This window comes from Mandrillus leucophaeus, unplaced genomic scaffold (genome assembly GCF_000951045.1).
Source record: "Mandrillus leucophaeus isolate KB7577 unplaced genomic scaffold, Mleu.le_1.0 Scaffold291, whole genome shotgun sequence".
In the NCBI taxonomy this organism is placed as follows: Eukaryota; Metazoa; Chordata; class Mammalia; order Primates; family Cercopithecidae; genus Mandrillus; species Mandrillus leucophaeus.
This window is the reverse complement of record NW_012103043.1, coordinates 487,158-511,553: the sequence shown is the minus strand read 5'-3', so window position 1 is coordinate 511,553 and position 24,396 is coordinate 487,158. Positions and strand designations below refer to the sequence as shown.

Sequence of the window (24,396 nt, the reverse complement as noted above, 5' to 3'; positions counted from 1 at the left end):
GCACAAACTCAGCTCACTGCAACCTCCGCCTCCCAGGTTCAGGCAGTTCTCCTGCTTCAGCCTCCCAAGTCACTGGGATTACAAGCATGTGCCACCATGCCCGGCTAATTTTTGTGTTTTTAGTAGAGATAGGGTTTCTCCATGTTGGTCAGGCTGGTCTCGAACTCCCGCCCTCATGTGATCTGCCCACCTCAGCCTCTCAGGGTGCTGGGATTATAGGCATGAGCCACTGCTCCCAGCCTAACATCTTAAAGTTATTAAATCTTCTAGTCCATGAGTACATACATACTGTTTTTTCACTTATTTGTGTCTTTGATTTCCTTCAGCAATGTTTTATAGTTTCAGTGTAGAAGTCTTTCGCCTCCTTGGCTAAGTTTATTCCTACAAATTTTATTCATTTTGATTCTGTTGTAAATTGAATTGTTTTCTTAATTTCCCTTTCAGATTGCTCATTGTTGGTGTATAGAAATGCAGATGACTTTTGTTTGTTGATTTTTTTATCTGCAACTTAGCTGAATTCATTTATTAGCACTAATAGTTTTTCTGCGGAATCTTTAGAGTTTTCTACATTTAAGATTATGTTGTTTGCGGCTGGGCAGGGTGGCTCAAGCCTGTAATTCCGGCACTTTTTAGCTAGGCATGGTGGCACACACCTATAGTCCCAGCTACTTGGGAGGCTGAGGCAGGAGAATCGCTTGAACTTGGGAGGCAGAGGTTGCAGTGAGCTGAGATCGTGCCGCTGCACTCCAGCCTGGGTGACAGAGTGAGAATTTGTCTCAAAATAAATGAATAAGTAAGTAAGTAAGTTTGTGTTGTTTGCACCCACCTTATATATTTTTTGTTTTGTTTTGTTTTGTTTTTTTGAGATAGAGTCTTACTCTGTCACCCAGGCTGGAGTTCAGTGGTGCGCCATGTTGGCCAGGCTGTTCTCAAACTCCTGACCTCAAGTGATCTACCTGCCTCAGCCTCCCAAGTGCTGGAATTACAGGCGTGAACCACCGTGACCAGACCCACCTTATATTTTAGTATTGTTTTGTAACTGTTTCATTTAATAAATGTTTCAAACATTTTCTTATTTTTAATTCTATATTTGTCAACATTGGTTAAAACCAAGTTCTACTGGGCAGTACAGGAAAAGTGTTCCCAGGAGCAACATTCGCTGGGCAAAGGCCTCAACTTTCCCAAGCTTCATTCCAAAAGGACGTATGCACATGTGTTCCAGTCAGCTCTACCCAATGAACTATCAGAGCATAAAAGCCCAGAGACTTTCTGGAGCCAAGCCGAAGGTCTGCTGAGAGGGAAGGGCCAGCGCTCTCCATTGTGCCCTCTTTGCTTTGCCTCTGGCCACCTCTCTCTGCTCAGAGTTTAAGTTCCCATGTTTAGTCCTCTTCTAGGAATCTTTCCCCTGGTGTGAAGGAGGGTACGATTCTACCCAAGCATGCCCTGTCATAATCCGAGCTTCCTTAATATATTCTTTATTCCCTGCCAGATGGAAAGCATTCGTGCTGCTCTTGTCAAATCAGCAAACCCCCAGACAGTAGACAGTGACTGACTATATTGGCTCTGTATTAGGTGTGCAAGGACAACATTCTGATCTGGGGTTGATCTAAGGATAGGTGATTGCTTGGTGTCTCTAGAGTCTAGGGTGTGTTAATTTGTCTTTTCTTTCTGTCTCTATTACAAAGAAAGTCCAGACACTGGAGGTAGTTGGGAACTCATCTTTGTCGTCATCGTGCTGTGCCGCAGGAAGAGTTTTCTAACTAGCTGGGCCAGAAGGTCCCTTTCCTCAGCTCCACCTCAAAGACCCCTTTAGAAGAGGTTCATTCCTGGCCGGGCGCGGTGGCTCACGCCTGTAATCCCAGCACTTTGAGAGGCCGACGCGGGTGGATCATGAAGTCGGGAGATCGAGACCATCCTGGCTAACACGGTGAAACCCCGTCTCTACTAAAAATACAAAAAATTAGCCGGGCCTGGTGGCAGGCACGTGTAGTCCCAGCTACTCAGGAGGCTGAGGCAGGAGAATGGTGTGAACCCGGGAGGCGAAGTTTGCAGTGAGCCAAGATCGTGCCACTGCACTCTAGACTGGGTGACAGAGTGAAACTCTGCCTCGAAAAAAAATAAAAAAAAAAAGAAGAGATTCATTCCCAATGATGGAATGTGAGTGACTGCTTTCCTTGGGACGGAAAGGTCTAGTGCTGTAAGGAAGTGGGGAGCCAGCACTGCGCTGGTGTCTGTGTAGGTCCCCTACCATATTTCATCTCATTTACTGCACAACACTAAGAAAGGAAACATGGTGCCAACAAACCAGGCACGCCTTCCAGCAAGGTGTGTCCTCATCGTGTGAAATGGATGCATCTTAGAAGTAACGTGACACAGCATCTTAATCTGTCTCACAAGGTGCTCGTAATGGTGAATGTGTCCTCCACATTTTTGCAGATTAAGAAATGGGTGTGGCCAGGCGTGGTGGCTCACGCCTGTAATCCCAGCACTTTGGGAGGCCGAGGCAGGTGGCTCACCTGAGGTCAGGAGTTCAAAACCAGCCTGACCAACAACTACTAAAAATACAAAAATACAAAATACAAAAATTAGCCAGACGTGGTGGCGTGCGACTGTAGTCCTAGCTACTCGGGAGGCTGAGGCAGGAGAATTGCTTGAACCTGGGAGGCAGAGGTTGCGGTGAGCCAAGATCGCACCACTGCGCTCCAGCCTAGGCAACAGAGCGAGACTCCATCTCAAAATAATAAAATAAAATAAAATAAAAAATAAAATCTCAAGGCTTTGCAGCTGAGTAAGTGGCAGGGCTGAAGATTCAGCCCATGATGTTTAATGCCAAAACCAAAACCTGTTGCCAGCCTCCATCCCTGCCTTCCCCTGGAGCCTGGAGGCCCCCACCCCCATTTTCCACACTGCTATTGTGGAGCCTGAATGTGAATATGACCTTGGAATTACCCTGCCTTAAAAGTACCATTAGAGAAATGTCTGAGCTCCTTACTGATGCTTGCTGAGCCCTGGCCATCTCTGTCTCCTCTTCTTTCTCATACCCTACCTGCACTCTGCTCTGCAGCAGCACATCAGCCTATTTCTTGATTCCATGCTGTGCATCCCCTCAGCCTGAAATCCCTCTCTCTCACCCGATCTTCTGGCTAACTCTTACTCAACCTTTGGGACCCAATTCAGTTATTATATTTACAGGAAGCCCGAAGCTGAATGAGTCAGGTGGCTTTCTACTTGTGAAGTGTCCATCAGCGGACATCTTACTAGGGGAGTTTGTATGATTATATATCTTTACTTTCTCATTGCTTAGCTTAATGCCTGGCACATAGTAGAAATCTGCAAACAGAGACTGAGTGAGAAAACATGCAGTCGATGCTGTGAGTGGGCATGATCTAAAGCGCACAGGCTCTAATTGGTACCTGTGCAGCTGAGCCTGGCTCAGCCTGTGTGTGCTCTTGGGTAGTCGGGGGAACTGTGACTTGCAGGTAAGGGTTTCTGATGTGCTTCTTGAGGGGACTCATATCATACAATGTCTCACAGACTTATGGAACTGAAAAGCACTCCAAGGGGAGGGGAATGTTCCGCCCTGATTGCCTGTCAAGACCAAGGCTGTCAGCTAGAATATTTTTTGTTAAAATGACAAATGCCCAGCTAAAGTTGGCTTAAGCAGAAAAGCAAATGAATTGGCATTTTGGGTTCTCTTATATGACAAACCCCTAAATTTGCTGGCTTAAAACAATAACAGTTTTATTATTTGCTCATAATTCTGCAGCTTGTCAGGACTCAGCAGGTCCAGCTCATCTTGGCTCTATGGAATCTGCTGGGATGGCTCGAATAGCTTGGGGATAGAACACCTCACCACGCCTGTGTCTGTGGCCTTGATTCTCACTTGTCCGGGCTCTTTGATGCTCTACATGTGGCCAGTTTGGGCCTCTTCAAAACATGGTGGTCTCAGGGTACTTGGACTTCGCACATGGCAACTAGATTTCTCCAGAGAGCCAAAGTTGAACTGCTAGACTCTTTAGGCCTACACCTGGAACTGGAGCAACATTGCTTCTGTCATTTCCCTTTGGTTAAAACGGGTCCCAGGTGTTTCAGATAAGGGATACTCAACCTGTACTACATAATGACCAGTAAGAAGGAAAGTGTATTTTCTCTCAAGTTCATGCTTGATTTGACTGCACGGCTACGGCTCTCCACAGCTGGGTGCTGCCTGGGTCCCGTGCTGGGCAGTGCCTTTTGGGCATCAGCATTTAATTTTCAACACTTGCATGGGAGCCCTGGCAGGACTTCACAGTTCTCAGGCAGCCACTGCCTGCCCACACACCCCTGACCCCAGTAGTTGCTGAGTGATTCTAGGGCTGGTGACTCTGGTAGTGTATCCACATTGCCGCCTCTTGGGTGACAGAGACAGAACGTGTTCAATTAAGAGACTCTTGGCAGCAGCCCATCTATATCAGCAATTGCTGATGCTTAGTTCATTGTCATGTATCTCCTTTGCCACTGAACAAATATTACTGCGCTACCATGCACTGGGTACTACGCCAGAGGGAGAAGATGTGATGAACTCAACAGCAACTGACATACTACTTGTAGCTCTTGTACCTTTGTCCTAGAAGCAGGGAGCTGGACAAATGCCCACCAGGCGTGAGTCCCTTCTATGGTCTGCTGGGTTTCAAGCTTCTACAGTGCTTTTGCCAGTCTGATCCACCCACCCAGCCAGCCAGCTAGCTTCATGGGATCCTAGTGCAAGCCTCAGAACTAATAGCCACAGTCCTTTCTCCTGGAGGAATTGAACAGCTAATTTAACATAGAATACAAACTGTGAAGGAAGTTCAGCCAGAGGAGATGCTGAGATGGCAGACTGTATGTGAACTTCACAGCACAAACAAAAGAGGGCTGTTTGGAAGCAGAAGTATGACAAGTGAAGAAATGCTCCTTGGTTGCAGCCAGCCCTGGTCCTGCTCAGCTGTCAGCCAGAAAAGACAAATAGTGCTCCTTCTGTCCAGGCTTCCAGTCAAGTGCAGATCTGCACAATAGGGAGATGTCTGGAGTTATAGCTGTGTGCCCTTTTCCCTAAGTACCTGTGACTCAGAACTTTAATCATGAACAGCTCATAGCCTTTACAAACACACATCCCTGCAAGATGGCAGACAAATGCCCAGGCATCCTGTGGGCTCAGCCATTCTCAGTGATGGAATGCTTCCTCCCACTGTTGGACTTTCAGCGGTCTAATGTTTGGAGAATCTTCTAGCAGTTTAGACTTTAACTGAATCTGTTGAGTTTGATACTCTTCAATGAATAAAAGCCAATTTAGATATTGTATTTTTTTTTTCTTTGTTTCCAGGCAAGCCGATTTTTTCAGTTGATATTCACCCTGACGGGACCAAGTTCGCAACTGGAGGACAAGGTATGTTTATGGAATAATGAAAGGGAAAATTTAGCAGTCCTGGCACCTTGCTCTTCTCCTGCTGTCCATTTAACTGTAGAGGGAATACTTGCTATTTTTCAGTACAGATGCAACGCTGCTTAAAATGTATAGTTATAATGTGTTATCTAAATGGATAAAATCAAAATCCTTTTATGGCTTTAGTGTGCTCTCTGTAAATATTTTGGCAGCAGGTTTATCATTCTAATTTCTGTTTATTGGGTTAATATTAAAATAAGTTTGTATCCCCAAGCTTGTTGAGCATCGACAGTGGCAGGTGGTGCAGTGGGCAAAGCCCAGCCCCAGAGGCAAGGGCTCTGTCAGTATTTTTCTTATCTGAAAAAAGGGAATGAGAGTGGTTTAAGCTTCTAAAGCAATCATGTAGTTATTAGGCCCATTTTCTCGTCAAAGGAATTCAGCTAGGTTAAGGAGAAAGTACACTGTGGGCAAGTAAGAAAGCCCACACCATTTGAAACTGTTATTGGTAGTATTGCCCTTCTGCTGCAGCCAGCATCTTTTGCAATGTTACATGGTTCTATTTGGAAAGACAGAGCTGTTCTTCATGCTAGGACACCAAGGTGTATATATAGTGACAGAATGTAGCATTCCACAGAGCCCAGCCCCCTGTCGTCTTCACCCCAGAACAGGGCCTCCCTCCAACCAGGCCTCCCCAGGCAGCACTTAGAGAGTGACTTTATGAGCTCTAGGTCCTCAGGCCAGGTGCTGCAGGGTGGGTTTCCAGCAGATGGTTCCACCCAGAGTCAAGGAGCTGGAAGGGAGTGTAGGGAAGCTGTGGGCAGGGAAGCCTTTCTCTCCTTCCATGCTGTGGACTGTACCCAAGAGGAGGTGCAGCACATGAGAGAGAACACATGGACTTAGCTGGAGGAATTAGAGGGTTTGCACCTGTACCCAGAAGACACACATTTTACCACGTTGGTCCAGCAGAAATGTTTGGAACTATTTTTACATATTGGCCAAGGGGCAGTTTCAAACATGCTTTATGGTAATTTTGGCATGTTCATTGGATTTAGCCCCATTATAATAGGAAATTAAGTGAGGGGCTAAACTTTGTTAGATATCAGTGATGGAAAGCTTAGAAATCATTACTAAGGCCAGGCATGGTGGCTCACACCTGTAATTTCAGCACTTTGGGAGGCCTAGGCAGGCAGATCATCTGAGGTCAGGAGTTCAAATCAGCTTGGCCAACATGGTGAAACCCCATCTCTACTAAAAATACAAAAATTAGCTGGGTGTCATGGTGTTCGCCTGTAATCCCAGCTACTCGGGAAGCTGAGGTAGGAGAATCACTTGAACCTGGGAGGCGGAGGTTGCAGTGAGCCGAGATCATGCCACTGCACTCCAGCCTGGGAGACAGAGCGAGACTCCATCTCAAAAAAAAAAGAAAGAAAAGAAATCATTACTAAAAGGCATGGGTATATTTTTCAGCCAAGCAATACATCACCTCATGCACAGGAGCCCTAAATCCCCTCTTTTGGTTGGTCTCTCATCTGTAGGTAACTGCAAAGGGTAGATAACAAGATAATGAGCCCTTTTTCCTGTGTTCAGGGTGCATTTGGGTCTCAAAACAGTCAACTCTGAAACAGCCTAAATTCCAGGCAGCCCCTGGAAGGTGAGCCCCACTGTGTGGGGCTGTGGTGTGCTTTTCTTTTTCCTTTTAGGGTGTACATAGAACGGAAAAGGTCTTGTGACATTGACTCTCCCTTCTCCTCATTTCACAGATGAGGAGTCAAGGAGTCAGAGTCTAGGTGCTGGGGGGGCATGAAGACCTTCTAGGGAACCCTGGTGGATCCGTGTTAGAGGCTAGACCAGAGCTCAGTTCCCTCCTGATTGCTAAAGTTCTTTTTGTAAAGTCAGGTTGACTTCTGCTGACTGCTAAGTCCTCTCTGTTTGGTCCCCATGAGTACTTATCATCTTTTCTGTAACTTAAATTAGTAATTTAAATTCAGTCTCCTTAGATCTAGTTAATTATTATTTATGGAAGCTAAGCGAGGACTTCTTCTCATTTAATTGGACATTAAATATTAATATCAAATTTCTACTCCTTGCACATTCAGTCATTTCTGCTCCTTCATTCCAGGGCAGGATTCTGGGAAGGTTGTGATCTGGAATATGTCTCCAGTCCTCCAGGAGGATGACGAGAAGGATGAAAATATTCCCAAGATGCTTTGCCAGATGGACAATCACTTAGGTATTACAGAGTGGCCCTTTGCAGGCTTTGCGTGTTGGCAGAGTGCCCAAGGTTAGCACATGTGTTTGTAATTAGAAAGATAAGGCCCCGTGCGGCGGTAACTCCCCTCGGCCTGCTGTCTGAAGGCACAGATGTTGGCTGCACACCTGGGTGAGTTATTCGGCAGAAGACTCGGCCCGCCCACAGAACCATCTTTGGACAGTCTGCAGGTACCTCTGGTGATTTCCTGCTCATGAGTCGTTACTGCCTGATTCCATGGGGCTTTGGGGCCAGCGACCTGGACACAATAGGGTTCTAGGGAAGGGTGCGCAAGAGACAGTTTACCAAAACATCTCAGGTTGGCACTGTGTCACTCCGAGGCTCTCTGCCAGGACTCTTTTGGCCACCAGACAGTGTCATGGTTTCCTTTCCTGCTGTAGTGCCTTAGTTTCCCACCCCTGAGATGCTTAATGAACAGTCACTGACCTTTGGACATCAGCTCCTTCCTTTGCTCTGTGTGTTCTTGTCCTCTCAACATGCCTCTCAGCATCTTCAGACTTGGAGCATAAGTTACTCACAGGCCATGTGGGGGCTACAACTTTGATAGCCATCTTTCAGGTCTCCCAAAGGCCAAGTTGTGAGTACTCTTGGAGGCTGTGGCCCATCAGAGGCCTGGGGGAATTTCTGCTGATGTTAGTTTATAAGCGCAGAGTCAATCAATCTGCAGTGCTGGCGAGTTTGGAAAATCCGAATGTGAAAGGGCTGGCTCTGACAGATGAGATGAAGTCAGAGTTTTATACCCTAACAGACTGCTCACCTGAAAATTCTAGAAAAAGCATCTGACCCTTTTTTAGCACATACTCTCTTTTTGAGAATAATCTCTACTCAGAAATACATCTCATCAATAGATGGCCCTTTTGAAATAATGAGATTTGGTTATCATTTTTTTATTTTCTTGGAAAGAAGCCTTCTATTGACTATATCATTCAGCACTAACGATTCTCAGAGAATGTATATTTTTCACCCTTCAGACTGTTCTGGTAATTTGTTTTTATAGCACAAGTAGGTTAGTACTTAAACTGAATTGTTTTTTGGGGCTGTCACACAGTAGATGCCTTAAATAGATTAGATAGATTAGATTTTATAAACCCTTTACATCTTGCCAAACTCTACATGAAGCAAATGGGCATGACTATTGGATTTTCATCACCCTATTTTTTTTTTCTTCCCAGCATGTGTGAACTGTGTGCGGTGGTCAAACAGTGGGATGTATTTAGCTTCTGGGGGAGATGACAAACTGATTATGGTGTGGAAGCGGGCTACGTAAGCATCATTTTCCTTTCTTCACATTTTATTTTTAGAAGCTGCTTTGCTGGTCTTTATCAAAGTCACCTTTCCCCACCTTGTCACTGAAGTTCCCATAGCCCTGACCTCATAAGTAATAGGAAGTGCATGTAGGTCAGGAGCAGGTGGATCTTGACCAGGGATTCAGGAGACCTAGTCAACTGCCCCCTCACGGGACTGCAGGCTCTCACCTGAAAAGGAAAGGCTGATCTCTTCTAGTGCTGATGTGGGTGGAGCTTCATTGCTTTTGTTTTTTTTCAAATGAAATTTCACATGGAAGCCCAATATACAAAATAGTTAAAAGTCAGGGTGTTCTGGTTCTTGCCCAGGATCTGGGGCAGGGAATCCAGAGTCCAACCTCTTTGCCATTTCTTTATTCTCTGTTGGTCCCCACCTGGGGCAGCCTCTGCTCTACTCTCAAAAGGAGCTAACCATCACCTGGAAAACTATTGCTCCCAGGTCTCTGGGCCAGTCAGGCTGGGGAACCAGACCCTGCACCACTGCTCACCAAGAGTGGCCCTGTGGCTGTGGCTTCAAGAGCAGAGGCAGAGGCTGTCTCTTTAGCCTACTTGGCTGTCTCAGCACACTCTCTTTCTGTGGATTTGTGATGAGCTCTACAAGAGCAAAAGGTGTTATCAAAGGCTCTGAGCATTGGTGTGTCAGCACTGCCTCCACCAGGCCCCAGGTGACTGATGCTCCTCTGGCTCCTCTGGCGGGGGCTAGTACCTGTAGATCACATGGTTTCTCTGCCTCAGTGTCAAAGCCATTTGATTCATTGTGAGAGGCTTAAAAATAAAATACTGTTGATTTTCCTTCTTTAAATAGCCAACATAAATAACATTTAGTATACAATTTAGAAAACTAAAAATACAAAAGAAAAAATATCCCTCATCACGCGACCTAAAGAAAGCTACAGTTAATATTTTGACATTTTGGGATGTCCTTCTGACCCATTTTCCATGCATAGATGCTATCCATGTCATGTGTTTTTTTTTCCTTTACATAAGTGATATCATATTGTATGTGATGTCCTATGGCCTGCTTCTTTCTCTTATTGTGAACATTTTTCCATGCAAGATTTGTAATGGCTGTATAGTATTTCATCAAGTGCATGGATCATAATTCACCTAATCAGCCCCTTTTATTCAGCAACCCAGTGCTTTCCAGTTCTTGTTTGTTTTTGCTTTGTTCTGTCTGTGCTGATAAGCTGGCTGCAGGGAGCATTTCTGGGCAGTGCCCAGAGCACTCCATGAGTGCCTTTTTGGCCCTTTTCTCACACAGGTACATCGGCCCCAGCACCGTGTTCGGCTCCAGTGGTAAGCTTGCCAATGTGGAGCAGTGGCGGTGTGTCTCCATCCTCCGGAGTCATTCAGGCGGTGAGTGGGACTGCCTGTTGGGGTGGGCGGGCCCCTGACACCTGGCTCAGATCAGCAGCACCACCATGTCCCCTGTGGGACTGTTTGGTCCTTAAAGCAGCCCTATGTCTGGGCTGTCCCTCCCCATCACAGTCAGTCACACCCTGCCTATCCCTTACGATCTGTGCAGTCACCGGCTCCACTACCTGTCTCCAGCTGCATTCAGTCTCCCCACTCTTGCCCTCATGGGGTATATGTTTATATCTTTAATGTAGAACTTCCCACGTTCTGCTGTTTGTCCTGCTGAACAGAATCAGTACCTTCATCAGCGGATCACTAAGTCCGTAAGCACACTTTGTTTATTCCCCAGAAATCAGCTCACAGATGCCCATTGAAAAGATCTCAACTTGAACTTGAGTATGTTTGCAGTGGTTTAAATAAACTTGGTATGGAAAAAAGCACATTTTATGAATTTAGACTGAGGGGGAAAGGTACCCATGCGCTGTATACTCAGGTGTCAAGGATACCAGGTTGAGTGCAATTTAGACTTGACTCAGGAGACTGAGTCCATTTGGTCCAGGAATGGACCAAAGGGTTTTCCAGGCAGGGTGGTACAGCATAAGTGAGAAAGTCTTGGTGTGAATGGGAATTTGGAGGCATTTCACCATGGTTGGATCTTTATAGACAAGGCAGGGAGCAGCACAAAGTGAGGCTGGTCAGGTATGCCAGGGTTGGATCATGGAAAGCTTGTGCTCCCTGTTACTGAGGGAATCCCTTATCATGGAAGAGATAGGGAGCCACTAAAAGCTTTGAAGCATAACAGAGAGGTAATTGTGACAGCTCAGTGAAGTGGAGGTTCTTCCAGTGGTTCAGATGGACACCGTCAGGGCCTGAGCTAGGCCTGTGATAATTGAGGTAGAGAAGAGGAGATCGATTTGGGAATACTTAGGACTGGGCACAGAGAGGTATGAGATAGATTCCTGACTGGATGCCTAGATAGTCAGAGGTATGACCTCTGCTGAGACCTTAAGGACAACAGGCTTATGGGGATGGATACCAGTTCAGAATGGGCTTGCCCCTGGCTTGAGGGGTAGGGGAAGAAATGTCAAGAAACCTTGGAATTGAGCCTGGAGATCTGGGCGAGGACAGGGCAGGAGTGAGAGGTATGCGAGGTGGCATCACCTGTAATCCATTGGCAGTGTATGCTTAGCGGATTCTCTGTAGACAGTTTAAAGGAGAACAAACCCATCTTGGTGGCAGCCATAGATTGAGTCCACGTTTTTGAAAGTTGAAACGGTAGTGGTGTATTATTGTTTGATAATGAAATTGTGTAATTTGCCCTTATTTGTGTCACAGTACTAACAGTGAAGTCTAGTTGAACTTTTCTGGAACTTGGTGCACATGTCTATAAGGGTGCCCAACCATGAGGTAGGCCTCAAGTGAGGACTACAAGGCCCTAGCCAGAGCCTTGCATTCTCTCTCTTACCCCACCCCCCAGTGGGGCTCCTTTACCAGACAGGTAGGGTTGACACTCATTACTCACTGGTCCTGGTAGCAGGTGTGGGCAGAACCATTCAAGAAGAAAAATCAATGACAAGCAGAAGTAAATGAATAAGAAAGAACTGGATCTTTGAAAAGCAAAGTGTGAGAAATATATACTTGGTATATTTAATTGGGGGTTGGGAAGACAAAGCCTAGACAAAATTAGAGGTTAAAGATCTAGAAAAACATTTAACCCAGACAGAAAAAAATCATCAAACAGTACAATATAATGTTTGTACTATTAAGCTAAAAAAATACTAAAAAATCGTTTTCTAGAAAATATGAACTTTCATAATTGATACCATAGGATTAGGAAAAACTGAACAGAATAATAACCAATGAAGAAATGGAAGGCTGTCTTCAGAAATGCTTCTTAGTCCTAAATTATTTGTAGATGCATTGTTTTGAGCTTTTAAGAAAAATTATACAGAACAATAGCAATATTTATAATTGAAAAGGAGATATAAGCCAGGATTATTATATCTGGAAAATACAAGAAAACCTAAGAACAATAATGTAACAAAAGCATAGAATAGTATGAATAAAGATAGAAAAATCAGAAGTGATGCTCGTAAATATAACATTTGAAAACAGTAATTTATTTATTTATTTATTTATTTGAGACAGAATCCTGCTCTATTGCCCAGGCTGTAGCGCAGTGGTGCGATCTCAGCTCACTGAAACCTCCATCTCCGGGGTTCCAGCGATTCTCCTGCCTCAGCCTCCTGAGTAGCTGGGACTACAGCCACATGCCACCACACCGGGCCAATTTTTTTTGTATTTTTAGTAGAGACAGGGTTTCACCATGTTAGTCAGGATGGTCTTGATCCCCTGACCTCGTGATCTGCCTGTCCCGGCCTCCCACAGTGCTGGGATTACAGCTGTGAGCCACTGTGCCCGGCCAGAAAACAGTAATTTATTATGATTAAATGTGACATAATATAAGTGTAGTACAAGAGAATCTATTAATGTAACTTTACATACTAGGAAGTTAGATAGGAAAAGCTACAGTCATCTTAGGTATTTTAAAAGGAACATTAGACAATTCAATATCAGTTCCTGTTAAAAATGCTTTTTTAAAAATGCCTATAGAAAGATATTTCTTTTCTTTTTTTGTTTTTGAGATTGTGTCTCACTATGTCACCCAGGCAGAATGCAGTGGTGCAATTACGGCTCACTGCAGCCTTGAACTCCTGGGCTCGGGTGATCCTCTTGCCTCAGCCTCCCGAGTAGCTAGGACTACAGATAGGCATCACCATACCTGGCTAATCTTTATTTTTTGTAGAGATGGGTTTCACTGTGTTGCCCAGGCTGGTCTTGAGCTCTTGGGCTCAAGAGATCCTCCCACCTGAACCTTCCAAAGTGCTGGGATTACAGACGCAAGCCATCACACCTGGCCTAAAGCTGTTTCCTTAACATGGTAGAGTCCTTAGTCTTTTTCAAATCCGTGGCAAATATTACAGTTCACAGTTAAGCCTGGTTGTGGTTTATATCAAGAAAAGACAGTGATGGGTGTTGTCATTTAATTTCTTGCTCTGGAATTTCTGCAACACAGTTAAACAGAAACTGGAAAATAAGACAAAAAGGAAATGAAGGTGACATTATTTCACATTAAGAAAAACCATAGGATAATAAAGCTCCTGGAACAAATAAAGCACTGAAAAATACTTAGAACTAATGAGTCTTTATATTGGCCTCAGAACAATTTTAAATTATTTATCTTTTGCTACTAATAGCCAATTAGAATAACTCATGATAAAAAGAGAATTATACATAGTGGGCTCAAAAGTTATAAATATCCAGGAACAAGTAATCTTACCAAGAAATGAATTAGATTTCTACGACTTAAATCACAAACGTTTTAAGATACAAACATTGAGAGATAGAAAACGGCTTCATAAATTCAAAGGCTAAATGAAATACATTTTTCCCCAAATTAATATTTACTTGTCCATATACCAAACATTTATTGAGTGTCTGCCATGTTCCAGGCACTGTTCTTCTCTCAGGGAGTTTTGTTCTTGTAAAAGAGACTGACGAGTGAGTAGTATAGGAGATTTGAAGATTAGCCCAGAGGGCAGAGTCCTGTAAGGAGCTGGAAGATGAGTGCTCAGTGAGGAGATGACATTTGAGGGAACACTGGACGGCGATGAGGGGACAGCCAGTGCGAAGGCCCTGGAGCATGGACATGTGCTTAGTGTGCCCAGTGAACCCCTGGGAGCTGGGCTGCGGAGGAGGGTGCGAGAGGAAGTGTGCCTTCGAGACCATGGTGAAGGCTCTTCTCTGAGCAAGAATAGGAAGGCTCAGCAGGGATCTGGGCAGAGGAGTTGAGACCTTTGGCAGCAGTGTGGATTCTACCATGCGGGGCTCAGGGCTGCACTGGGAAGACCAGTAAAGGAGCTGCTCCGAAAAACTAGGGAGAGACAATGGTGGTTTGGACTTGGGGCATAACACAGAGGTGGTGAGAAGTGGTCAGAGGCGGATTTCCTGGTGCATTGAATATGGGATATGAGATAAGCAGAGGAGTCAGGATGACTTCCCAGACTATGGTCCAGACAGAGGAAAGGATGCAGTGAATGTAACCTGAAGCAGGAAGTCTGCAGGTGGGACAGAAATGTTTGTTAAGGGAAGTGTTTTGGAGTTTGGTTTTGGACATGGTAAGTGTGCCAGTGTAAGGGGACATACTGTGTAGACATTTGGAAATATGAATCTTGGAAATATGAGGTTCTGGGTATGAGCAGAGTCCAAGGATGAGCCTAGGGATTGGAGAGCTGAAACCGGCAAAAGAAGCTAGGAGAGGCCAGTTAAGACAGTGAAAAGAAGCCAAGCATGGTGGTTCATGTCTGTAATCCCAGCACTTTAGGAAGCCGAGGCATGAGTATCACTTGAGGCCAGTAGCTCAGCAGCCTGGGTGTCATAGTGAGACCCTGTCTCAACAACAGTAACAAAAGAGGCAGCGAAGAGAGTGTTTGAAGGAGAGGGGAACGGGCAGCTTACTGCTTATTGCTGAGGGGCAAAGTGAAGACCAAGGATGGACTGCTAGGCTTGACAGCATGGAGGCTGCTGGGGGCCTAGGCAAGTGCAATATTCATGTGGTGTCATTGGGCCAGAGGTGTCATTGGAGGATATTCAAAAAACACTAGGGGAGGAGCTGAGCTTTGTCAGGTGTGTGGGAAGATGGAGGAGAAGAAAAGGGGGAGTGGTGGTGGGTGTCAGCTGGAGGAGCGAGGTAAGGACCAGGTGGGTGGCAGGTGGTGAGAGGACAGCAGCATCAGTAGATCGGAGTTCCTGGTGGTGTAAAAGTGCTGTTGGAGCTGAGGGTGAGCTAGGAGCACGGGGTTGATGGCTGGCCTGTGGGAAGGTTGGAATTGAGACGGATTGCAGTGATTTGTCATGGAAGGCCTCTAGATATGACCATGGGGTGAAAGTAGTAGAAACCAAGGTCATCAGAAGGGAAGGAGGAATTTAAGGAACCAAGAGCCTGGGGTGTTAGAAGAATCATCCTCCTGGAGTCACCAAGAATGATGGTGAGAACAGTGGCCAGAAATGTAAATCCACAGGTGAGGGGAGGGGTCTCCTGTGTGTGTAGATGCACAACAAAAAGGAGGTGCTATATAGTCTGAAGACAGAAACTCCAAACTGGGAGTTTAGGAGAAAATTATGTCATGTGTGTGGATTTACTCAGCAGTGATTGTAAAGGACATCTGGAAGGATAAGAATGTTACGGATAAAAACATTCAAAGTTCCAGTGATAGAAACATCATGGGTTTGAGGGTAAACTCACAACACTGAAGGAGGCTACAGTGTACCTAAGAATTTGGTGTGATGTGAAAGGAGGCATCACTTATCAAAATGGATTCTTCCTCACATGGGGCGTAGTGACTATTAAACAGTTAGTGAGGAGAAATTAATTTCGATCCTCACCGAATACAGCACATACCAAAATAAATCCAGATATTAAAGAGAGAAACATTCTAAATAACTACACAAGGAAAAAATAGAATTGAGTATTTACCAGACCTCTAGCAGAGAGAGTATTTTTCAAGGTTAACAAGGCAATAGAAGAAATCACAAAGGAGAATAACAGATTTTACTCCATAAAATTCCTACAGTATAAAAAGGTAAAGAGGTGAAATTTGCAGTTAATAGCTGCATTGTATGTGTCTGTGGAGATTGCTAAGAAAATCCCTTCTCTTTTCTGGGCTCCCACCTGACCACATATTCTCTGTTCTAGGATGTGGGCACTCCCCTGCTGTCCTGGTGTTTGCATGTCTGCCCCTCCAGGACTCTCAGTTCCTAGAGAAAGTTGTTGTTTTCTTCATTTTTGTAGGCACTGTGTTTATGTTGTTAGACCCACTGCCCAAAACACTTCCCAGTAAATAGCCACAATAAGTCAGCAGATCAGTCCAAAAAGACATTAGGTAAGAGACAAATGCTTTCACTAATAATCTAATTCAAAATTTAAAATATAAAAATGTACTTAATAAATAAGTCGGAAGGGGAAAAAGTCATCATCCTCAATGCTAATTAAGGGAGTTTTGGAGCAAACAGTCTGCATGTAGAAATATAAAACCACAGGGATCTTGGAAAAGCAGTCTACAGTTTTATGAAAATCCAGACATGTGAGGATGCTCAGATATTCTGCCCAGGATTCGCACTCTGGGGTATGCATCTCAGAGAAATAATCCAGAGTGTGGAGAGTGACACATACACACGGGCCCAAAAAACTGGAATCCAGTTAACCTTCAATGTTATATTAGGTCAATTAATAGTAGTGAATGCTCTCAACCACATAGAATGCAGGGCAAAAAAGGAAAGAAGCTGTGAAGATCACATAGGCATTTAGAATACAAAATGTGAACCACAGCATGTGAGACAATGTGAAAAAAAACCTGTTAAACTGTCACTAGATTTTTTTTAAACTAGAAAAAATACAATAGATATTTGGAATATTTTTGTTTAAACCTCTTGTACAAAGAAAGCACTTGATAGCTGTTACCTTGCTGCTATGTTTGTTTCTTCAACTCACCAATCATTCTTCTGTATACCTAGCACTGCACCAGGCGCTGAGGTTAGAGAAATAACTAAGACTGCGCCCTTCACCCCTGATGGCAGGATAGGCAAGGTTGGCACCATCGTCACAGCGGACCCTCATCGATGCCTTGGTGTGTGCCTGGCATGGTGTTGCAGCAGTTTATCACATTTAATCCTTACAATGACCCTATGAAGATAGGTTTTGGGGTTTTTTGTTTCATTGGTTTTTTTGTTTGTTTTTTGAGACAGGGTCTTACTCTGTTGCCCAGCCTGGAGTGCAATGGCGCAATCATGGCTCACTGCAGCCTTGACCTCCCTGGGCTCAAGTGATCCTCCCACCTCAACCTCCTGTGTAGCTGGGGATACAGGCATGTGCTACCATGCCCAGCCAATTTTTTGTAGAGATGCGGTTTTGCCGTGTTGCCTAGGCTGGTATTGTACTTCTGGGCTCAAGTGATCTGCCCACCTCAGCCTCCCAAAATACTGAGATTACAGGCGTGAGCCACTGCACCTGGTCTAGATTTTGTTTTTTGATCTGCACTTGACAAATGATAAAATGGAGTCACAAAGAAGTGAATGTGATTAATTCTGTTTGGAGGCTGCGTAGCGAATCAGGGTCTGGGAGATGAGACCCAGTCCATGAACCAGACAAGGGCCTCAAGATGACTTGTGTTCAGTTGTCAGCAGCCCTGGAGTTCTGACTGTGCCAGGCATTCTGCCATGTGCTTTACCCACCGTGTCTCATGCTCAGAAGGCTTTTGGAGGAAGGCCCTGTTATGATTGGCGAATCTAGTCAGCAGGGCTGAGGAGCATGCTCCAGGCCACAGACCCACAAAGTAGCAGGCTCTCATGCATGGGTGTGGTGCCATACGGTGCCCAAGCTCTGAACCATACCCTCAGTTGCTTCGTCTGTAAAAGGAGTGAGGCACTGGGGTCGGTTAGATGCTTTAAATTTATGACCAATTGAAAAATTTTGGGGGGAGTTTTTTCAGGTTGCTTAAAAAATACCAGAGTTGTTATGAGGTCCCAGGTCCCAGGGGCACTGACCAAGCTAATAGACAAGGGCATTGCCGGGTAAAAGATCTCACCAGAACCCTCTGTCTTCTTTCAGATGTGATGGATGTAGCATGGTCTCCCCATGACGCCTGGCTAGCCTCGTGCAGCGTGGATAACACTGTCGTCATCTGGAATGCTGTAAAGTTCCCAGGTCTGGGGCCTCCTCTGACTGGTTAACAGCGAGCAGTACTTCTTGTCGGTTTCTGGAGCAAGGGTTGGGCTGTCTCCGTAGTCTTGTGGCAACAGATGTATGACAGTGGCCTAGGATTTATGTGTCTTGTCAGTTTTTCTTTATCAGTAACATTTGCTTAAGTTTTAAAAAGAGATTAATGCTTAAGAAAAATAGTAACTGAGTGCTAGCATGGCATGCCACAGATCATGAGGGTAGTGGATGGGCAGCTGTTGTTGGGGACCCTGGTGCTCCCAAACATGCTATGTGCATCCCCACCACTGGGCTCTGGGCTCAGCTCAGTCACCATCTCCTCTGTGAAACCCTTGAGCAGATATGGGCTAACACAAACCCAGTTTTGCAAAAGATTGATTTTTCTAAAGTCACAACAGATGGCATAACCTGGCACAGTTATAACTAGTAAAATTCTTCTCATATTTCAGCTCTGTGTTTGAAGTATGCTTTCCTCATGGATCCAGGTCATTTTAACTCTTTGAAAGCCACCAGCATGTATGGAAACACTCAGTCTGGCTATGGAGAGGGCAACTTTAGAGACTGGAGTAGCATTTGGATTACAGATCTATATGGGGTACCATCGTACACACCTTTGTCTTTAGCCATAACTTACAAAAGACTGAGCCACTGTGTGGCCCTTTGAGCTGGTAGGCCTCCTTCTTATCAGGGAGCTACCAGGGAGGCTAACGTCAGAAGTGCTGGTGTCACAGCCCAGGAAGGGCAGCCATAGGCAGGGCCGCTAGATACAGATAAGACCTGGATCAGAACTGGCCCCTTGGTGCCTGCCTCCTTGATGCAATCATTTCTTTAATTGGCTTTTGCCTTGGTGGAGATCAAATAAGGAGGCCCTTCTGCTTCTGCCTGGTGTAGGGGCTGGCCAGGGCAGACTGCTGAGTCCGCTCTCTTGCATATCCATCCTATAGCCCATGGATTGAGGTCACATTTTCCCCAGATGACACCTCTCCACATTCCTTTTTTCTTCACAGAAATTCTAGCTACTCTGAGAGGTCATTCTGGCTTGGTCAAAGGGTTGACATGGGACCCTGTTGGTAAATACATAGCCTCTCAAGCTGATGACCGCAGCCTAAAGGTGTGGAGGACGCTGGACTGGCAGTTGGAGACCAGCATCACCAAGCCTTTTGATGAGGTAAGTGGGGACAGCTCAGGGAGCTGAGCCCCAGCAACTGCCCCAGCCCCTTCCTGACTTCTGTGTGCAGAGAGGGAGCTGGCCATGGGCCAGGCCACCTGGGGAATGCACCGAGTCTGGGAGCCTGAGCGGATTTACCAAGGCTCTCTGGGGTGGGACTCTGGCCCTAAGAGTCAGATAATACAAAATCCTTCATTTCTGAGATGCTGTTTAATTTCCAACTTTGAAATGAAAGGGATTTATAGTTTTGTTGTTTTTTGTTTGTTTTGTTTTGGTGACAGAGTTTCGTTCTTGTTGCCCAGGCTAGAGTGCAGTGGCATGATCTTGGCTCACTGCAACCTCCGCCTCCCAAGTTCAAGCAATTCTCCTGCCTCAGCCTCCTGAGTAGCTGGTATTACAGGCACCCACCACCACACCCAGCTAATTTTTGTATTTTTAATAGAGACGGGGTTTCACCATGTTGGCCATGCTGGTCTCGAACTCCTGACCTCAGGTGATCTACCTGTCTCAGCTTCCCAAAGTGCTGAGATTACAGGCATGAGCCACTGCACCCGGCCCAGATTTATAGGTTTAAAGTTGAAGTGAACCTTAGAGATGTCTCCACATCATTCTGTCACCCAGCTCACTCCCACAGACATGGATAAAACTGCTGCTTATAGTGTGGAATTTACTCTGAGCCTCCCGCAGTGCAGCTTGTTGGGGGCCAGGGCAGGATGGAGGAGACTCTTCTGCCATCCCCTGTGCTTGTTGATATGCACCCTGCAGTTCAGGGGCCTTTTTTCCTGGCTAGAGTTAGCAGTACAGTTTGCACATTTGGAAATCAGACTGCAGTAGCTTCTCTAGTATTTTACTCTTCCTTTATTTGAGTTCTGATTTCAAATGGAATGAAAGCTCAAGATCACCATTGTTCATTACACATTTATTAAGTGTCTGTTGTATAGAAGGCAGTAACTGGGCACAGGAAGATAAAAGTGGATTGAGATGGAGTCTCTCCTCTTGAAGCTTAAAGCCGCTTAGGAAAGACAGGCATTCCCATTAGTTGCATGATGATGGAGTGGTCCAGAGTGCAGAAACAACCCAGGAGAGGCGAGTGCATCAGGGAAGACTTCACAGAGCGAGGGACACATGTGTGAAGGTTTGCAGGAAGAGCAGGCATTTGCCCACTGGTCAGGATGACTGCAAAAGTAAGGTGATAGTCATATGTTCACTTCTCCCCGCACAATACCAGCTCCTGGGCTAGATATATGACTACTGGTTTTTACCTTACTTAGTCTTGCCCTGAAGAGCTTTTGCTCCTTCTGGAGTTCCTCAGGGCTCTGACTGCCAGGCATTGGGGTCCCATGAGGTGGACTCCTAGGGACGGCTTTAGGAGTGTCGTGAGTACCAGCAGGAGCTGGTAGTACTCTTCAGCCTCCACTGGATGGGCCCATCATTCCGGGTAGGGGGTGGATCTATGGCCTAGGCTGGGAGCTGAAGTGGGTGATTTCACTACACTCAGGCCCTGGTTTGTCCTGTCCTGCTCTAGAGTTGTAAGATCATGATCTTAACCCTTAAGTGTTTAGAACTGCCCTGGGCCCACCTTGAGCTTCAGGGAGCTGGCTCTGGACCCATGTCATCTCATTTTGCAGGAGGAATAATGTAAAGGGATGTTCTGCCTCAGTCCCCAGTCCAGGTTGGGGGAACAGTGCCTTTCTACTGTTCCTTTTACAGTTTATAAGGATGTTACAAACCTCTTGTCCCTTGCAGGTGTCCTCACCACCCTTTGGGTGAGGCAACAGGCTCAAGAGAGTAGGTGGTGCCTCATGGTCGTCAGCTACATTACAGACACAGGCTTCTGCCAGGCTCCTGGGTTAAAAAGAGCTTTTTCCCCACCAGAGTATATCTTGAGGATGCTGTGCAGATGCCATGCTGTGGGTTAACAGGTGCTACACAGAAGAATTGGGTCAGTGGCCAGAGAGATTTGGCCCACACAGAGGCTATGGTTCAAACAGGTAGCCTTCCTGCAGATCTCCTCAGGGCCTACACTTCTGTACTGTATTTCTTTGTTCAGCTCCTCCTGGGGAGTGTAGGATGCTGCAGTTTCCAAATTCATTTCACAGAGCCCTTTTTGGTTGGGCCATCTGGAGACACAGAAACTGTCAGTGTAGCCAGAAGCTTGGGGTGCATGCTCCACCATCACACATTTATAAATTGAAGTTTAACTTTATCCTTGAGGCCAGAGTTTTGGTCACAACGGTGACCATGAGCTCCTTTCAAGTGCAGATGCTTCTTTCAGTGTGGAGGAACGACCCATGTGTTGCGGCTCAGCTGGTCACCTGATGGGCATTACCTAGTGTCTGCCCATGCCATGAACAACTCAGGCCCCACTGCCCAGATCATCGAACGGGAGGGATGGAAGACCAACATGGACTTTGTTGGGCACCGGAAAGCTGTGACTGTCGTGGTGAGTGCCCAGGGAACTGAAGGAAGATGGGCTCCAAGATTCAGCAAATATTAATTCTTGGTTTATTTTGAATAGTTATACTTAAATATTTAAAAACTAATTTTACAAAATAGAGTATGTACTTGGTTGATTTATTGGCAAACTTTACATGGTGAACATCACCAAAGTCAGTCTTGGGTTAGGAACATTGTAGCTCCACATCAGCCTTTTACACACTCAGGTATGCTCAGGAGTGCCCAAGCACAGTGTCCCCCTCACCTGGCTCCAGTGATTACAGGTAGGATTCTGGTGCACCCACCAAGCACTGCACTTATCCCCATACCTGGCAGCATCAACCACAGGTGCAAGGCCATGCCATAGATCACTGAGTTGGAAGCTGCTGTCAGTCCTTAGGCGTGAGAGTTGTCTGGCCACTCGTCTTATGCTTCTCTATGACTTTAATTAAATAGTGTCCTGAGAGAGCCCAAGGCAAGCCATTAAGTAGTTGCAAATAATCTGTGAGAACCAGGATTTTCTCAACACTGGGCAGCCAATAAAATAAACAGATTGATGGGCTAAGGTTGATATAAACTTAAGGATCATCCAAGACCCTGATGAAAATGGACTCATTTTTGCCTGTGTTTGAATAGATAATAAGTATCCGCTGGATGTGGTGGCTCACGCCTGTAATCTCAGCACTTTGCGGGGGCTGAGATGGGCAGATCACGAGGTCAGGAGTTCGAGACCAGCCTGACCAACATGGTGAAACCCCATCTCTACTAAAAACATAAAAATTAGCTGGGCATGGTGTCGTGCGCCTGTAATCCCAGCTACTCAGGAGGCCGAGGCAAGAGAATCACTTGAACCTGGCAGGCGGAAGTTGCAGTGAGCCAAGATTGTGCCACCGCACTCCAGCCTGGGCAGTAGAGCAAGACTCCATCTCAAAAAAAAAAAGATAATAAGTATCTATATATTGTACCTTAAAACACAAATTTTGTATAAATAAAATATTACATATTAAATTTTTTTGTTTTGGAGTCCATGTAGGGTTTTGTTTGAACCAGAGCTTTGTTATTAAAGTCTTTGGAAATCACTGCTTCATGGTTAGTGCTCTACATAATTCTCCCATGCAGTCCTCACAACCACTTCATTAGTGGCTCTGGGAGATCACGCCGCCTGCCTATGGCTCACAGAGCTCCCAAGGCCCTGCAGCCTCATTGGTGTTGGAAGCAGTAAGCCCAGGGACATGCCTCTGAGTTCCATATTCTCCAGTCTCTGTGCATCCCGACCATTCCTGCCTACCCTCTGGAATTAAAACATCTCTAGGCTACCTGACATCAGACTTTCAAGAACCCTCCTTCCTCTGCCCTCAGTTGTCCTAGGTTGAGGATTCCCAGAGCGCCCACCCGCTTTAAATCCAGGAAGGTAGCTGGGAGCTCAGTGAGTGCTTTCATCCTTTCCAAAAAGAAAGACAAGTTACTCTGGAGGTAGCTCCCTGGACTAAGCAGCCAACCAGGCACCTTTGTGTGATATTGCCGTGGCCACTGGCCCAGGGAGATCACAAATGACTCTCTGAGCAGATCTCTGCTAGACGGTTATAACTGAACAACACATGCAGTGAGGCAAGAAGAAATTCAGGAATTCAGAGGTTCACACCCCTCCTGCCCATCCCCTTGGCCTCCCTTAGGAAATAGGGAGTGAGAAGGTCTTTGTTTCTGAAGCCCCCTTGCAGGCTCAGCTTTTCTGCAGGTCCTAGGGCTGGCCCTGCCAGGCCAGAGGGAATTGAGAAGGCTAGTTTCAATAGCTACCCATCCCCTCTACTTGGCATGCTTCAGAAATGGAGAGTTTGGTAGCGCTAGTTTCAAATCTGCACGTTTCCCAGCTTACTCATTTGGTGCCTCCGCACATACTTTCTGACCTCCCTAAGCCTCCTTTCCATCGTCAGCCAGATGCCTCATAGGTGGTCAGGAAGATGAAATGCATGCTCAGTGCCTGGACTCAGAGAATGTCTGTGGGAGACTCCTTTCAGCGGGCTGGGACTTGGGCACAGGGGACATGCCTCATGCTTGATTAATTATTTTTAACATTTGTTATTTGGCTTTAGAAATTCAACCCAAAAATCTTCAAAAAGAAGCAGAAGAATGGGAGTTCTGCCAAGCCCAGCTGCCCGTACTGCTGCTGCGCTGTTGGCAGCAAGGACCGCTCGCTTTCTGTCTGGGTGAGCCTGCTACCCTGAGCTTTTGTTGCAGGACGGGAGGTGTAGGTTGGCAAAGTAGCGAGTGGAGGAAAGAGAGACCTGCTTTGGGTGATGCTCAGAGTGTACTTCTACTCTGCACCCGGGGTCAGCCCCTCCTTGGAAGCTCACAGGCTCTCCTGCTCTCCCAGAAGGAAATGCTGAAGACTGGGTCTGTGCCCAGCCAGGAGAGGCCACCTTGACCCCCAGCTAGACCAACTCTCGTGTCCAGGCTCGGGCAGCACCCTCAGTGGTCAATGCCATGAGCAGCATCTTGGGCTTGCTTCCCAAAATCTTTATATGGCCGGGCACGGTGGCGCACACCTGTAATCCCAGTACTTTGGGAGGCCGAGGCAGGCGGATCGCGAGGTCGGGAGATCAAGACCATCCTGGCTAACATGGTGAAAATACAAAAAATTAGCCAGGCGTGGTGGCGGGCGCCTGTAGTCCCAGCTACTCAGGAGGCTGA

At 46.0% G+C, this 24,396-nt stretch overlaps 1 protein-coding gene across 2 annotated transcripts in view; it reads left to right on the top strand.

The window, feature by feature from the left end:
* LOC105543856 (protein HIRA) overlaps positions 1 to 24,396 on the top strand; it is a 125,774-nt gene that overhangs the window by 34,483 nt on the left and 66,895 nt on the right. The window contains exons 1-10 of one of the 2 annotated variants that reach the window (XM_011986007.1): positions 5,341 to 5,404; positions 7,521 to 7,631; positions 8,843 to 8,933; positions 10,236 to 10,330; positions 10,585 to 10,653; positions 16,904 to 17,016; positions 17,997 to 18,092; positions 19,112 to 19,272; positions 21,548 to 21,715; positions 23,799 to 23,912. In XM_011986007.1, the coding sequence (XP_011841397.1) occupies positions 18,002 to 18,092; positions 19,112 to 19,272; positions 21,548 to 21,715; positions 23,799 to 23,912 (534 nt within the window). In that variant the 5' untranslated portion in view covers positions 5,341 to 5,404; positions 7,521 to 7,631; positions 8,843 to 8,933; ... (2 more) ...; positions 16,904 to 17,016; positions 17,997 to 18,001. Of the gene's footprint in view, positions 1 to 5,340; positions 5,405 to 7,520; positions 7,632 to 8,842; positions 8,934 to 10,235; positions 10,331 to 10,584; positions 10,654 to 16,903; positions 17,017 to 17,996; positions 18,093 to 19,111; positions 19,273 to 21,547; positions 21,716 to 23,798; positions 23,913 to 24,396 lie in introns of those variants that run through there. The other variant, XM_011986006.1, reaches the window with a different exon arrangement.